At 40.6% G+C, this 14,683-nt stretch overlaps 1 protein-coding gene across 3 annotated transcripts in view; it reads left to right on the top strand.

Annotated features, from left to right (window-relative positions):
• Positions 1-14,683, top strand: part of ephb3a (eph receptor B3a) — a 72,516-nt gene that overhangs the window by 23,136 nt on the left and 34,697 nt on the right. For all 3 annotated transcript variants that reach the window (XM_007554862.2, XM_007554863.2, XM_016672886.1), the window contains exons 4-6: positions 4,017-4,172; positions 9,668-10,003; positions 13,351-13,475. In XM_007554862.2, the coding sequence (XP_007554924.1) occupies positions 4,017-4,172; positions 9,668-10,003; positions 13,351-13,475 (617 nt within the window). The remainder of the gene's footprint in view (positions 1-4,016; positions 4,173-9,667; positions 10,004-13,350; positions 13,476-14,683) is intronic.

Below are 14,683 nucleotides of genomic sequence, written 5' to 3'. Positions count from 1 at the left end.
TTTGCTTCTGCAAAGCTTGTAGCGCCCTTAAGTGGACGGTAAATGTCACTCCGTAGATCCATTTGTATAACTTGCAACATTTGATTCTTTTTGGCCTGTTTTATACTTATATATTTCTAACCTAGATGAAGTGCAATTACTTGACTGTTATACCCAAGTAAAACATTTTGAGTATCCTTACTGGAGTATTTATTCTTTGGGGAACTTATGATTCATTCCTTTAAGCTCAGCATAGCCTGTAGTGCGCTGTTGCTGTTTATTGTCACTGAAACGTTTGTAAAAATGTTGTTACGGTTCAATAGAGGAGTCATGTTGTGATGACTTCCTGAAGGCACAGAACAGGAGCCTCTTAAAGAGACAGAGACCCAACTTCAAGGCGTTAAATTAAATAATTTTTGATGTACGCAGCATTTTTATGACAACTAAAGTTAACGTAGCTACTTGACTCTGCTATAAAATGCCACTATATGCCTCGAAAATATATAACACTACCCCTTAAAGTTTTTGCAAGTGGTGTAGACATTTTGTAGCAGAGTGGTTTTACATGTCAGTATGTTGTTTTAGCAAGTTACAAGGTTTTGTAAAAGCACTCGGAAAACAACACAGGGATGTATCTTCTCGTTTACTTATGAATACTGAAATATTTTCAAAACTAAGTACTTCAGTGCTTTAACTTGAGTAAACTTTTACTCAGATATAGTTGAGTATTTTGTCCACCACACTGACAACCGACGATTTAAAGTAACTTTTCTTAATCTACTGTAAAAGATCCTTACTTCCTGCCTGGGCTCCTCTCAGGTGTTTCCTGGTAGCTCTGGGAGGTTCTAGCTACGGCCTCCATTGTAGCTACCTGGGTGAGGCTGTGATGAGGCTGGGCACTGTGTGGATCCCGTGCAGTCCTCTCTTTTGTTCCTGCCTCTGTGCCCAGGGCCGCTTGGCGGGGACTGGTGGTGTGAAGAACCCATTGGCGGTGTCAGTGGCTGGCCTGTTGCTCCGTGGGGGGCGTCGGGCCAGCAGTGGGCCGTGGGGATTGTGCTGTGCTCTGGTGGGAACCCCCCTTCCTCTTTGCCTCCCCGGGGCGGTCTCACCAGACGGGATGGCACTCTGCCCTTCCTCCCATGGCGCTTTAGCGCTCTAGCCGCTGCGGCGGGTTAATGGTTGGGGGCTGTGGGGCAGTTTCTCCTCGTCAGCACTGACTGGTCTGACTGCTGATGGGCTGTGTGGGTGCTTGACCGCTGGGATGACCAGCTTCCAAGTTGCAGTTTATTTTTACATATTGGACCAAGATGGTCAACTTATTGTGTTTGTCAGTTTCTTTATTATTTATTTTAAATGAGCTGTTCTACTCCTAATTGTACTGACTGAACTAATTATAGTTGTTTTTACATGTTCAGCCAAACTTGTGAAGCTATTGGTGTATTTTAGTGAGCTGTTCTGGTGCAGAGTTACAAAATTAGTTTGTAATTCAGTACATTTATGTCTGTGTTTAAAAAAAAGAAGAAACATTTTAAGTCAGTTCAGCAGTTTTTCTTTTTCAGATCGGTGTCAGTCGATCCTGAACCTCAGATATTGGTACTGGAAATTAATAAGTGGATCGGTTCATCTCTGTCCAAAAACATAGCTGATAGCTTAACTCGTCTCTCTGAGCTGGCTGGAGGTGCGTGTGTGTGTGCGCGCATGGTCGGTTGTCCTGTGTCTCTGTGTTGCCCTGTGATCAACTGGTGATCTGTCCCGGGTGAACCCAATAACTGCCCCAATAACCGGTGGGGCCAGACGCCAGCTCCCCTCTGACCCAACAAGGAGAAGAAAACAACGGGCAGATGGATAAAACAGAAACAGAATCCTTTAGGATTAACTCTCAACTCTATTGAAATCTTGTGCTTTTCGGGATTATAAATATTTCCAAACTTGGAAATTTGTTTGTTTTAAGTGAGGAAAAAAAAGTGAAGTGGCAATTTTTTAGCTAACTGATTTTCAGTGTGCAGCAACAGGTGGGGCAGAGGCAACATGGTGCTGCACACATTTTTATCAAGTAATTTTGCCAATAGATTGTTAACTACATGCTTTTTTTTTTACACTATTTTCTATAGGAATTTAATGTTCCATAAAATAAAATATTCAAACAGCTAAAAGTATTTTTTTTGTTCTTTAATTTAAAGATCTAAAATTTTGTGGTGCTAATTTAAAAATATTTACAAGGAATTTTGCTATTTTTGTGCTTACATATTACCTGAAATGTGGACTATAACTTGACATAAAGAAAAGTCATGAGAATGGACTAGTTTGACTCGAATATTGTCAGATTCAAAGAATTAAATTAGCTGTTTATTCAATGTTGAAATTTCGTCTGATTTTCTCAGATTTTTGCGTGTCATACTCAATGCATTCAGCTTTGCTGTCATTAGATTATATATTTTACTTTTGCAGGTTCTGCAGTGGCTTAACTACAGAAAAAAATAAACTGTTAATTAATAGTTACAATGTATGGTTTCTGGTAGAAAGGGACAAAATTGTAAGATGAACTAAACTGGAGCTGGAAGTGTTGGGACTGAAGTTGACCTGTAGTTTGAATATAAAATTGTGGAAATTGGAGTTGCGAAAATAAATTTGCTCAATGGAAACACGGCAATTTGGAAAAGAGTTTTTTTCGTGAAAACGTTTCTGCAGTAGTATAAGATGTTTTTTTTTTAATTAGTGTATTTCAGAACACTGCAATAGAAACACCTTTTTTTTCGTGTCACATAATCGACAGGCGGATGTTACTGCTGACAGAAACGACGAAGAAGACGATGACAGGAAGTGGCCGGAGGATGATGGTTTTTAATGACTTCTGGTGTGAACAAACTGATTCACATCTGATTTTAATCACGTCTCTTTGTAACGGGAACACCGCAATTGCAAAATTGCGTTATATTTTTCAGCATTTGTTTTGCGCATATTCGCAGTAACTCGGTTACTGTTGCGAGTTTTATTGCGTGATGCCGCAGCGGGGCTGTTAGCTGTTGGATTCTCTAATCATGCCATTGTTTTGACTTTGGGTGGAGCCGAAACTGAAAGCCCACTTAGCCTAACTACTTAATCACTCTCTCCTCTCTCTCTTTCTCTCTCTCTCTCTGGGTTTTATGAGCAGTCACGCTGACAGGACAGATGTTTGCCAGACTCCCCCACTTTTACACCACCGGTTAGGAATGTGGTGAACAGTAAAACCAGCGGCTCCCGAGGCAGATCTATCCAGACCTTTCGCTGCTAATCCCCTTTATCAGAATCCTTCTTTAGTCTGGGCTTACGCCGGTTTATCCTTAAGACTCCATATCAGCCAACTTTCAGCCCGACACTTAGGAATTTAAATTAATCTCTTGGACACATCGCCTCAGATTACCGCACTTTGTATACTCTCCTCATAACTCGGCTGAGCTAATTCATGTCTGTTCTGATGTCCCTTCATTTGGATTGATTTATGGGCTTATTATGGAGCGTCTTCTGCATGCACGCCGAGGCCCTCGTTTGTATTCAGCGGCGCGGTTTTGGAGAGCCGTGAGGAGCCGGGAGACACTGATTGATGGGTTCGGGGTGGATCCCTTTTTTTTTTTTTTTTTTTCTCACACAAGCATTCTCCATCCTTGTTTTGTCTGACAACAGCAATCTCCTGTCAGCAGTCGGTCTTCATCTTTATCCCCCTTCTCCTCATCTTCAACATGAAACTTTGCTGTCATCGCGACTATATGTTCGGGGAGATTAATGTCACCGAGCACAGAGGATGAAAATGAAAAAGCAAATGCAAGAGAAAAAAAAAAAGCACAGATAAGTCCCTCTGCTTAAGCGCACGCCGATGCGGATGCTTCTTTTGTAAATGTTGAGCTTTTTTTGCAGGTGCATCGGAGGATGCGTCCTGATGTGACAGCTGCTGGTCTTCCAGATAAGCGACAGCGGCGTTTTGTTTTCCCCGCTTCTTATCGTCCTTTCCCGTTTCTCTCTTTCTCTCTCTCTCTCCCCCTCTCTCTCTCTCGTCCACCCAGCTTGCATCCCCGGGACTTTCAAATCCAAATTCGGTGAGGGGACGTGCGCTCCCTGCCCGGCCAACAGCCGCACCAGTTCACGAGGAGCAAACATCTGTCCCTGCCTGAACGGCTTCTACCGCGCCGACAGCGACCCGCCGGACTCCTCCTGCACCAGTGAGTGACGCGCCGCCGCGCAGAAAATGACTGGATCTGAATAGAAATGTTCACAATCCTCAGTGAGGTTCAGTTGAAAGATTATAAGCACTTGGTTTTATCTCACCTTTATATGGACCTGCTTGTGTCTTTAGTAAAGGTGGTGATGATGATGATGATGATGATGATGATGATGATGATGATGATGACGACATAGGTCGTCATAGCTAAATGCAAGTATTCACCAGATTGAGAAATAATTAAAAAACTAGAGTAGGGATGCACCGATTCACTTCTTTCACATTTGATACCGATATCTGAAGCTTACTGATCCAAATCCAAAAGTCTTTTCTACTTCTGGCAGGATATTAACTGTTTAACCGTTTAACAGAAAAATCACCCATTAAGGTTTTCTCTGAAACTTTGCAGTAAAAGTCACCCAGCTTACAAAAAGCCATTATACATTCAGCTTCTGCAGCGGCTGCATAACATCAGGAGAATTCAACGTTTTCATGACCATATTGTCAGGCGCTATTGCCACCCTTCACTCTTCTGTCTCTTTTCTTTCTTTTCCTTCATCACTCGCTCCCAGCGAGCTTTAGAATCTCAGCCACTGAAATTATTAAACAAGTGTTGGCATCGACGGCGGTGCAGATCCAGCCAACAGGCCAAATATATTATTGGCATGCAGAATTTGCATACATGCCACTTGAAATATAATTTCCTACCAAACATTGCGTCCAAGCGGTCCTTTGTAATTGGGATATTGCACAAGTGGATAATGAGACAATCACCGTTTCACATACAGTGCAGATCTAGTTTCAGACCCGTAAAATATAAACTTTTTTTTAAATTCACATTTTTCCAAGTTAATTCTCCTGAAGTATTAACTTGAATTCTGTGTTGTGACTTAGTTGTTGGGTCATGTTAGCTGTAGTGTAATGGCGCAGATAAATCACAGTTTGGCAACTTCCCTGGTTTTGAGGTCACTGGTCTGCCTGAACATCGCAGAGCAGCAAAGAGAAGCAAATGCCAAATTTATTCATTGCATTTAAAAAAAAAGAAAAAAGCAGAAACCCTATGAAAATAAATAAAAACTATGAAAGATAAAGAGAAGGATAGAGATGGGACGCTTATGAGCAGAGCAAGGTCGGATATTTTTCTTTTTATAAGTGAAATCAAAACTGAGCCCTACAGGCCTCGTCTCGAATAAAAACATCTGCTAAGCCCAGAATTAAATGTTATAAAATAAGTTTTTCTTCAGTGAATTTGTCCTCGTCCACAAAGTAAACCGAACTGGATAACTTATTAAATCAGTTAAGACCTAGTGATGTATTTCACAGCATTTATTAGATATGGCCTGCTGGTGCAAAGCAGACAAATTATGATCCTTTTTGGCTTTCCATATGTGTACCAAATGCGTGCCACAGTTGCCTTCGCTTCCTTGGAAACCAAAAATGTTTTTTTTAAAAACTTCTAAACAAGAAGCTCCAGCAAACCATCATCTGCCTTTGTTGCATTGTTTTATTGTGTAGGGCTGTAGAAATGTTCTACTTATTGTTAGTTAGTTTTTAACATTTTTTTCTCAAAAAATGTTTTTTCTTTTTTCTTTTAGAGAAAACGCCAACATATCCTGAATAGCAGTGATCACCAATAACTGGGTCTATTGTTGATTGTACACATTGGGCTATAATGTCTGTTTTTGTTCTCTACAAGCTAGCACAAATAAATCCATTAACTTTGTTATTGAAAGAACAAAAACAAGAAATCTCACCAAGTGCATTTGGTCTAGTTTCTACTACACATAAGTTAGTACACTTGAAATAAGATAAAATCTTGCAGATAGATTTCCAGCAAGACATAGCAGCTTGTTTTAGTCAATTATATCCCTAATATTAACGATAATATTCCACTGGCAGATTATTTCATTTATAATTAATTTCCCATTTCCACTGGTGGAATAATCTGCCAGTGGAACTAGTAGTTTTTATATTAAGGAATTTTTAACTTTAAGCAATCTCCTTCATTGTGCTGAAAAGTTGGTTGTATGTTAGTTTTGTTTATTTCAAGTGTGCTGAGATTTTTGCTGTAGAAACTAGACCTACTGGGTCAAACGTTGTGTGTTTGCAGTTCCTTCTGAAACAATCCACTTTAGCTCCTGTGTTTTTTCTCTGAAATTTGAATTGTTTATGAGTACACAGATGTGTTACTTCACCTCATGTTTTTTTATGCCATTTTTGTATATGTCACATTGTTGCTGGAAGAAAAGAGCCAACCAAAAAAAAAAAAACGTTTGAAAGCAGCACATGATACGTAGAACTCTGACACAAAAAGATACAGTAAATTCCCCCAAATTAGTATTTACTCACAAATGTCTACATTTTCATCGGTTAAACTGATTGCCAAACTATTTGCATTTGCATATTTGCTCCTAAATACTTTACATCTGTCTAAGTATGAAGGAGCAGCTGCTCACGGATGGTTTGAGGTAAGGTAGTCTGAAGGCAGCTGTAAGTACACTGGTTAAAAACAATGTGACTCAAATAAAAGGTGAGAAAATATTGTCATTATTACTAATAATAATGTTAGAGTGGACCCTTTCAAAACAGTCCATACTTTAAATTCAGTTTGGCTCTAAAATGGTAAACCCAAACTGACTTCTTACTTCTAACTTGCTTCTAAATCAGAGAGTCTGTGCATCCTAAAAAATTCTTAAATTGATGCATCAAAAATTAAGGCCTTAAAATGTCGTAAATTCCATAGAAAAATGTAAGTTGGTGCAACTTACGTTTATCACAGTTCTTAAATTTTGTGGTGGCAGGACTATTTCATCATGTATGCTACGCACTGCTTTTCTCTCGTGACTTTTCTGTGAGACAAACCTTTGAGTCATGTGCAGACATCTTCATTGACTGCATTCTCGTGGCGGTTGATGCTACCGCTAAGTAGCTTCTAACAAAACCTTGCTAGCTAGTTTAGAAACCTAGCTGACTAGCTAGGTTAAATTAATTTGTCTAAAGTTGAAATGCATTAGCTATTTATCTAACTTAAATTAAGCTAACTGGCTAGCTTAAATTAATGTATCTAAAATTAAAATACAATAGCTTTTTAAGTTAATTTCAGATGCATTAGTTTTTGCCTTTATCATGGAAGTGTAAAATTATTCCAGTTGTCTGGAAGACGTTTGTCTTCACCACTGGCTCACTTCTGTTGCTTGCCTATAATGATGCTACATTCAGTCTGTGCAAATAAGCTTGGCACTACTACTACATCAAATATGCCATTTTCTTTTGTACTGTTCCGTGGTGATACAGGTCTTAAATGTCACTCATAATCATCTTAAAAAGGTCTTAAATTTGAGTTGTTGAAATCTGCAGAAAGCCTGTAAATGTCAGCATTTGAATGTGAAGGACTTGCTTTAGCGGTAAGCAGGCGGCTGTGCTGCTGGCAGCAGCGCGGCCTGCTTGTTCCACCAGTCCCTCCCTGGCCGTGCTGATTTAGAGCGACATGAGCTGCTAAAGTTGAGCCCCAGGGGCCTTTCGCCACGTTAAATGACACACACACGGCCCGCAACTGTCTCCCCCAGATCCTTGTCACAGGAACACTGTGGACTGTGACACTGACCAGCGCACGCTGACAGGCGGGCAGGGACACAGCCACCACCTTCCACTAGAGACACACACACACAAACACGCATGCGGGCGCGCGCGGGCTTGACAGTCCTGCCTCTGCGGTCTGTCAGAGCCGGTGCCAGGGCCGCCTGCGTTTTGTGTTTTTGAAGCTGCGCATTGCACAAGAGAAGGCGATGGATGGCAGCTTGGACTCAGCGTGTGTTTTAGACGGGTGTCCAATTAGAGGAGCTTCCACTCTGAACTCCGTCTGCCTAATTAGAAAGGATGGGGCGAGAGAAATGGCCGCTCAGGGCATGGCAGCTGAGGAGGTGGACTCTGTGGAGAGAGCCGTTCGCTCTCTGGCTGCAGTGAGACGGGCTGGATGCTCCGCTGCCGGGAGCCGAGAGGCAGAGCACCTTAATAAGATGAAAAGCCTGTTTGCACAAGTGATCTTTGTTGCTTTCCTCGGCGCTTATCGCACTTTATCCTGATTTCAAGCGCTCTCTCTCTGAAAATGCTGCGCTGCTTATAGAAACACGATGGCCCTGGGTCACACTGACTCACAAACAGGAACTCTCTGTCATGAACAGATTAGCTATTTCAAACTGACAAGGGGTCAGCCAAGCTATGCTTGAGCATGACAGTTTATATGAATCACATAAAAAATAAAAAAAAAAGTTGAACGTTGCTTTATTTTCAAGCCATTTTTTTTTTTTGAAGGAGCCTGTTTAAAGTAGAGATGCACCACTCCCATTGGAACTCAGGGGTTTGAGGATTTCAGTTTATTTAGCTCCCTAAACTCCATGACTACCAGGCAACAACAACAACAACAAGGATTTCCTGTAAACTCATCAAAAATATCATTTCTAAATGAACCTAAATAACCATGCTAGTAGTTTTTTTGCGCATAAACTACCAGCCCTAATGAAGACGCCATAAGATTTACCTCCTGCCTTTACGTAGCAGGTATAAAGCCCTGGAAACCAGCGATGCTAAACCTCAACCAATAGCTGAGGTTTATCGTTGGCCGATACTGATCAGATGCAGAAAAACAGCTGAATTGACTTAAAACGTTTCTATTTTTAAACACAGACATAAAAGTACTGAATAAGTAATGTTTTTGATAACTCTACAGCAGTGCAGTATCAGTTAGATACAAATAGCTTCACAAGTTTGGTCAAACTTGTAAAAACAACTTTCATTTTTTCAGTCAGTTAGCTTGGGAGGCTAACAGACAATGGAAATAAATAAAGAAACTGAAACAGGCAATTATGAATTCTAAATATAATGTAAAATAAATAATAAAGCGTGATGTCGCTCAGAGCACAACGCATAGAATTAAACTGAATAGATCTGCCCTTATGGATCAGGTACATTGTCACAGATACCGATCTAGAATTTTTTTTCAATATTGGGACCGATACAGATATTAATATCATATTGGTGCATCTCTACTTTGAAACTGCCTATAACCGTGTTTGCATAGCCTTCTGTGTGTTGGAGTGTGTTGTAGAAGAAAACATTGTCTCTCTGACTGGTGGTTCCCTGCAGCCTCTGGGGCCAAATAGTCTGGATTTATGCTAAATAAAGATGCTGAAGGAGGTGGAATATGATCCCTTTTACCCTTTTTAAGACATTTCTGTACATGTTATGTGTGTATTCTCACTAAAGAATGTCAATATTGCACTCCACCTCTGTTATACTCTATTTTCTGCTCACATGCTACCTATTGTTCCCTTTTTATAAAGCTGTTAAAACAGTTTCTTTAACCACCAGGGAGGATAATGTCAGCGCTGCACCAGGAGGATGACTAAACCCTCACTTGTGTGTTTTAGCACAGCCTGCCCACCTTCTCCAGTGCCCACACACGTGTGTGTGTGTGTGTGTGTGTGTGTTTCTGTGCAGCCATCCCCTTGGCCCCTCGCAACGTCATATCCAGCGTGAACGAGACCTCCTTGTCCCTGGAGTGGGATGAACCCATGGACACGGGCGGGCGGGGGGACCTCGTCTACAACGTGGTGTGCAAGAAGTGCCTGCGCGACCTCAGCCCCTGCACGCGGTGCGACGACAACGTGGACATCGCTCCGCGCCGCCTGGGCATGAGGCAGAGGAAGGTGGTGGTGAGGAACCTGCAGGCCCACACCCGCTACAGCTTCGAGGTCCAGGCCGTCAACGGCGTGTCCGGGAAGAACCCGTCCTCGCCCAACTACTCCACGGTCAACATCACCACCAACCAGGCCGGTGAGTAAAACCCCGTCGCCGGCCTGATTCACGGCGGAGCGCCGATCAATACCACTTAGCATCGTGGTAGTACAGGCTGGTTAAAGGATCCCGCTTTCAGTCAATGTCAATGAGCTTCCTAATGAGTGTTGGGTATCAACAGAGGTTCTAACACGGAGAGTAAACAGTGTGGAGGAAAGCTCATTGAGAGTGACAGTTGGACAAATGCCGGGCTGCAGCTCTGCGTTTCTGGGACAGTTCTCAGGAAGAGGCAGATAAATTCTGCTTTATATCCCCACTGTCAGCACTCGGCAGACTAAGCAGGTTTCTTATCATACGTCTTGACAAATGTCACCTTCCAACATCGCCACTTAAATATATGCAACATCATCATCAACCAAACTGTTCAGGGGGGCCTCTCCCAGACGGCAATTACTCTCCCAGTTAACCTGCACTTAATCACCTCACTGCAGTATATATGAGCCCAGCTCAGTGACTATCAACTGAGTCAGGCGTCACAAATCAATAGGCTGCAGAACAGTAGAGGTGAATCATCTACTTCCTCTCCCAAGCTGATTGGGATTGAGGTGGGGAAAGTTTGAACATTTATCATCTTTCTGTTTCGGTTCGCTCCAAGTACCAGGTGTTCCCACTGAACAATAAACACGATTTCAACAGCCAAGGTTCATTTAGAATGTATTTAGACATGACTCAAAGTTAAACCTACACACAAGTCTGATTTAGGCCGAGTAGTCCACATGTGGCCGGATATCTGGGAAAACAAATGCCTTTTTAAGCGTTTTGGCCTTCCGATCATACGAAAAAAACTCTCTTTATTATCACTGAAAACAATTGTTTATAAAATAGTGGAAATTTGAGAGAGCTCTGTATTTGTGTGTGCGTGTGTACAAGGAAGAACATTTTAATAACTTTATATTCTAATAAACTGTTTTAAAGTAGTTCAACGTGTGTGTGTGTGTGTATACACACACACACACACACACACATATATATATATATATATGTTGCCACAATAACAAAAGCCACAACACAAGATATGCTAAAGCAAAAGGTAACAGAAGTTTTGCTAAAATGTAAATTATGCTAAAGCAGAACTTTTGCTATCATGGCACTTATATTAAAATGTTAAAACATAATTTATGCTAAAACTGAAGTTATGCTAAAGCAGAAGGTAAAATGTTAAATATTTTGCTAATATGCGAGTTAGCTTGGCAAAAAGTGAAATATTAAAATAAAAGCTGGTTCTTGCGTGTTAGTTGACAACATAGGACTTGCAGGGACGGCCAAGATGGCGGACTGAGTAGACGCTGTCTTCCGAGGTCTGCGCAAAAAGGTCATGAAACGCGGTAAAACTTTGACTATATTATTACTGACACTGTTAAAAGGTAACAGTTTATGCTAAAATGGATGTTATGCTGTTGTGTTGACCCTTTTGGGCCACCGTAGATTCCAAACCATGGCACCATTTATAAGTTATTGCCCATCAGGCTTACAGCAGATGTCTAAAACTATTCATTTTCTAAACTATCCTTTCAGAGGGAACATAGTTGTAACATCAGAGACCAAATTAGTGTTTTGTTTAGTAGCATTTGATTAAGAATAATCAATCTGGGTTTTATCATAACCACGACTTTATTCCAAAGTATTTTTAATGTGGCTCCTAATGTCTTTGCTGCTCTGACCTAATAACGTTGACCTATAATGTTTCCTCATAGGTGTGCATTCATTAACGGGGCAGCATTCCCTGGAGAGTTACCTTAAAGAGTGCGCTAAAATAATGAGATGACTGGAAGTGATGAAAAACCCGACAAGAACAGGAGCGACTTAACATTATGGATTTATTGGATTGTTTCAAGAATTTTCTGCGTTTTTGTATATCTCTCTCTCTTTTTTGTCATTTACGTTTCTGTTCTTCTCTGTTGATTTTGCGCTCAGCTTCCATAACATCAACTTCCCGTTTCCTAATAGCAGCCATGAATTCTTCACTCATTATCTTCTGCTGTGCGTTTCCTTCAGCAGATTTTCAGTTGTCAGATGCCCATCCATCTTCTGCTGTGTGTTCCTACGTTGATTAGTATTCTTCCTGGATTTCCAGCTATAAGTCCTTGCGCTACACTCTTACGGCTTTCTGCACCAAGTCAAATTTCAACCTCTTTCCATTTTAATCAGATAGAAACATTTTCTCTGCAGGGATTGTATTAATGAAACATAAACATGGACATTATGCTACAATTATGATCCAGAAATGTTTTAAATGCTTCAAGCCTGCGTCACCAGAACACAGTTGTGACTTTTTATTATCCCAGTATGATAAATGTTCAGTCCAGAACATGTTTCACTAAATGTAACAGGAAGAGAAATCAGTTTCAGTCACTGAAACCAGTACAAATGAAACCCCAAGCCTTTTTCTCATTCTTTATTCTATGTCACAGCTTGACCTGTAGTATTTATTTAATTTGAGGAAATACTGCTTTATTATATTTTACCCATCAGAATTTCTGATTTCTGGTTTTTGGAGAGCTTTTATCTTCTGATTCAAATGTATTTTTTTACACATTTGTTAAAACTGCTGCCATGTTGTAACAGTAGAATGAGACGGATGATCTGTGAAAACATTGATCTCTTCCACTTCCTCTTTGAGCTACTATTACCGCCTGCAAAAATGTGCCGCTCCAAAAACAACCAATCAGAGCAGAGAGGAGGGTCTTAGCGCCGTCAATCACACTCGTGTACCTGCTACTAAATGTGCTGATGGCAGAGAAACCACTTACCGTTCCAGGAAAACCATGACCACCATTGGTCACCATGCTAACTAACCTGAGCTGTATCACAGCAGAGAGCAAGAGGGGGGCAGGAGGGGAGAGCAGCGCCACAGGAGACTGTGATTGACAGCGATAAGATCCTCTTCTTGACTCTGGTTGTGTGTAGTTAGTGCTGGTAAAAAACAGAAGAGATTGACTTTTTTATTTTTATTTTTTCACAGATTATCTGTCCCATACTGTGACAACAGACTGACAGTTTCAAACAAAAATGGAAAAAATATGTTTTATAAAAGTTTCAGCTTTATGGTTCATATTATGAGAAACATAAGGACATTATTAAAAAAATGTTTTTGAGGAAAAACATCTTTTTAACTTGTTACTACAAGTTACCATGGTAACTTGTAGTAACACCATGTAAAAAGAAGAAGTCTGGAACCATTTAAGGTTGACTAAGCTGAAAATCATCAGATTTCAGTCCACAGCCATTTTTTCACTGCATCTGTGTTTACAACTTTGAAAGAAGCTCTCAGCAACTTTTAAGTTACATCACAGTGATATACTGTCTCTCTTGGTGACTCCCTGCAGCACCTTCAGCCGTGCCAACAGTCCATCTGATGCGCTCCACTGCAGACACCCTCAGCCTGTCATGGCTGCCCCCCGAGAAGCCCAACGGGGTCATCCTCGACTACGAGATCAAGTACCAGGAGAGGGTAAAAGCCCTGACATTACCACATGTCACATTAAATGTTTAAATGAAGATTTACTACAACTTGATTGTTTTGAACACTAAGTGAGCATTGGAACGTGCTGCTGGGGGGCCGGGGATGAGGGCGCACATTTTAATTGTAGCAGAATCAAAGTCAGCAGCTGGTAATGTGTGCCTGCTGCGTCATTAGCATTAATCAATTCCCTAAGAACAGCCTGCAGGCATAATGCAGCCAATTTGTAACCTTTGATGGTCAAACCTGAGGCTTTCCGACCCCGCTGCTGCACTAAAACAAGTTAACGGTCAACTTTAGCCACGTTAGCAGCTCCAGTTCGATGGTTTGCTCGGCCTTAAGGTCACAGAGCTACCGCTAACCCCGCAACAGAGAACATCACCAATAATACGACATCGATTTGACATAATCGCTTCATCTTTTAAACCTCTATTTCAGGAGCTGTGATGTAAATAGTAAAATGGCTCTTATCGTGTTCATAGGGTAATTTGCATTAGATTAGCTTCACCGGAGGATTTTACATACCAGCGTGGCAGGTCCAGGCAGAGCGGCATTTTGAAATTAATTATGCGTCACATTTTTAAAAGACAAAACGAATACGAGTATGAATAATTCACTTATGATGTCGAGGGGGGGAGGCGAGTTTTGGTAATTGGATTTTCTTGTTAGAAAGTATTAATGAAAAACAGAAGTTATTGGATTTGTGCTTTAAATACAAAAAAATATATGCAATTTAATCAGAAATCCCTTTTCTTTTATTGTGGTCAATAACATCAGCAGAAATGTAAATTTGTGATGAATTTATGATGAAACCATATTATCTCTGATCAGTGATCATTTTGCACTTACAAAGTGGGTTATGCTTCAGCCATTAGGGGTATACATGTATACATATATGCATATATGTATACATTTATGTAATAAGATGAAATAATGCAAGATATTAGGTTCATGTGAACAGGACATGATCACATTTTATCAATGTTTGAGGGAACCAAAAAAAATCCTCTTTTATAAGCGAATAGAGGAAAGTAGGAGTGGGCATTTATCGTATCTTTTATTTATTGTGAAAAACTTTTTTATCATATTAAAAATGTTGATTTATTGTTGTCTTGATGCATTTCAATTAATGATAAAGCCAAAAAACTAAAATAATATCGGAAATGTTATTTTTACAATTTTCTCCACTTTGTCTCTTG

The sequence above is a fragment of the Poecilia formosa genome, unplaced genomic scaffold (assembly GCF_000485575.1).
Source record: "Poecilia formosa unplaced genomic scaffold, Poecilia_formosa-5.1.2 Scaffold67, whole genome shotgun sequence".
Classification (NCBI taxonomy): domain Eukaryota; kingdom Metazoa; phylum Chordata; class Actinopteri; order Cyprinodontiformes; family Poeciliidae; genus Poecilia; species Poecilia formosa.
The sequence above is the reverse complement of the archived record's forward strand: the minus strand, read 5'-3'. Positions and strand labels throughout refer to the sequence as shown.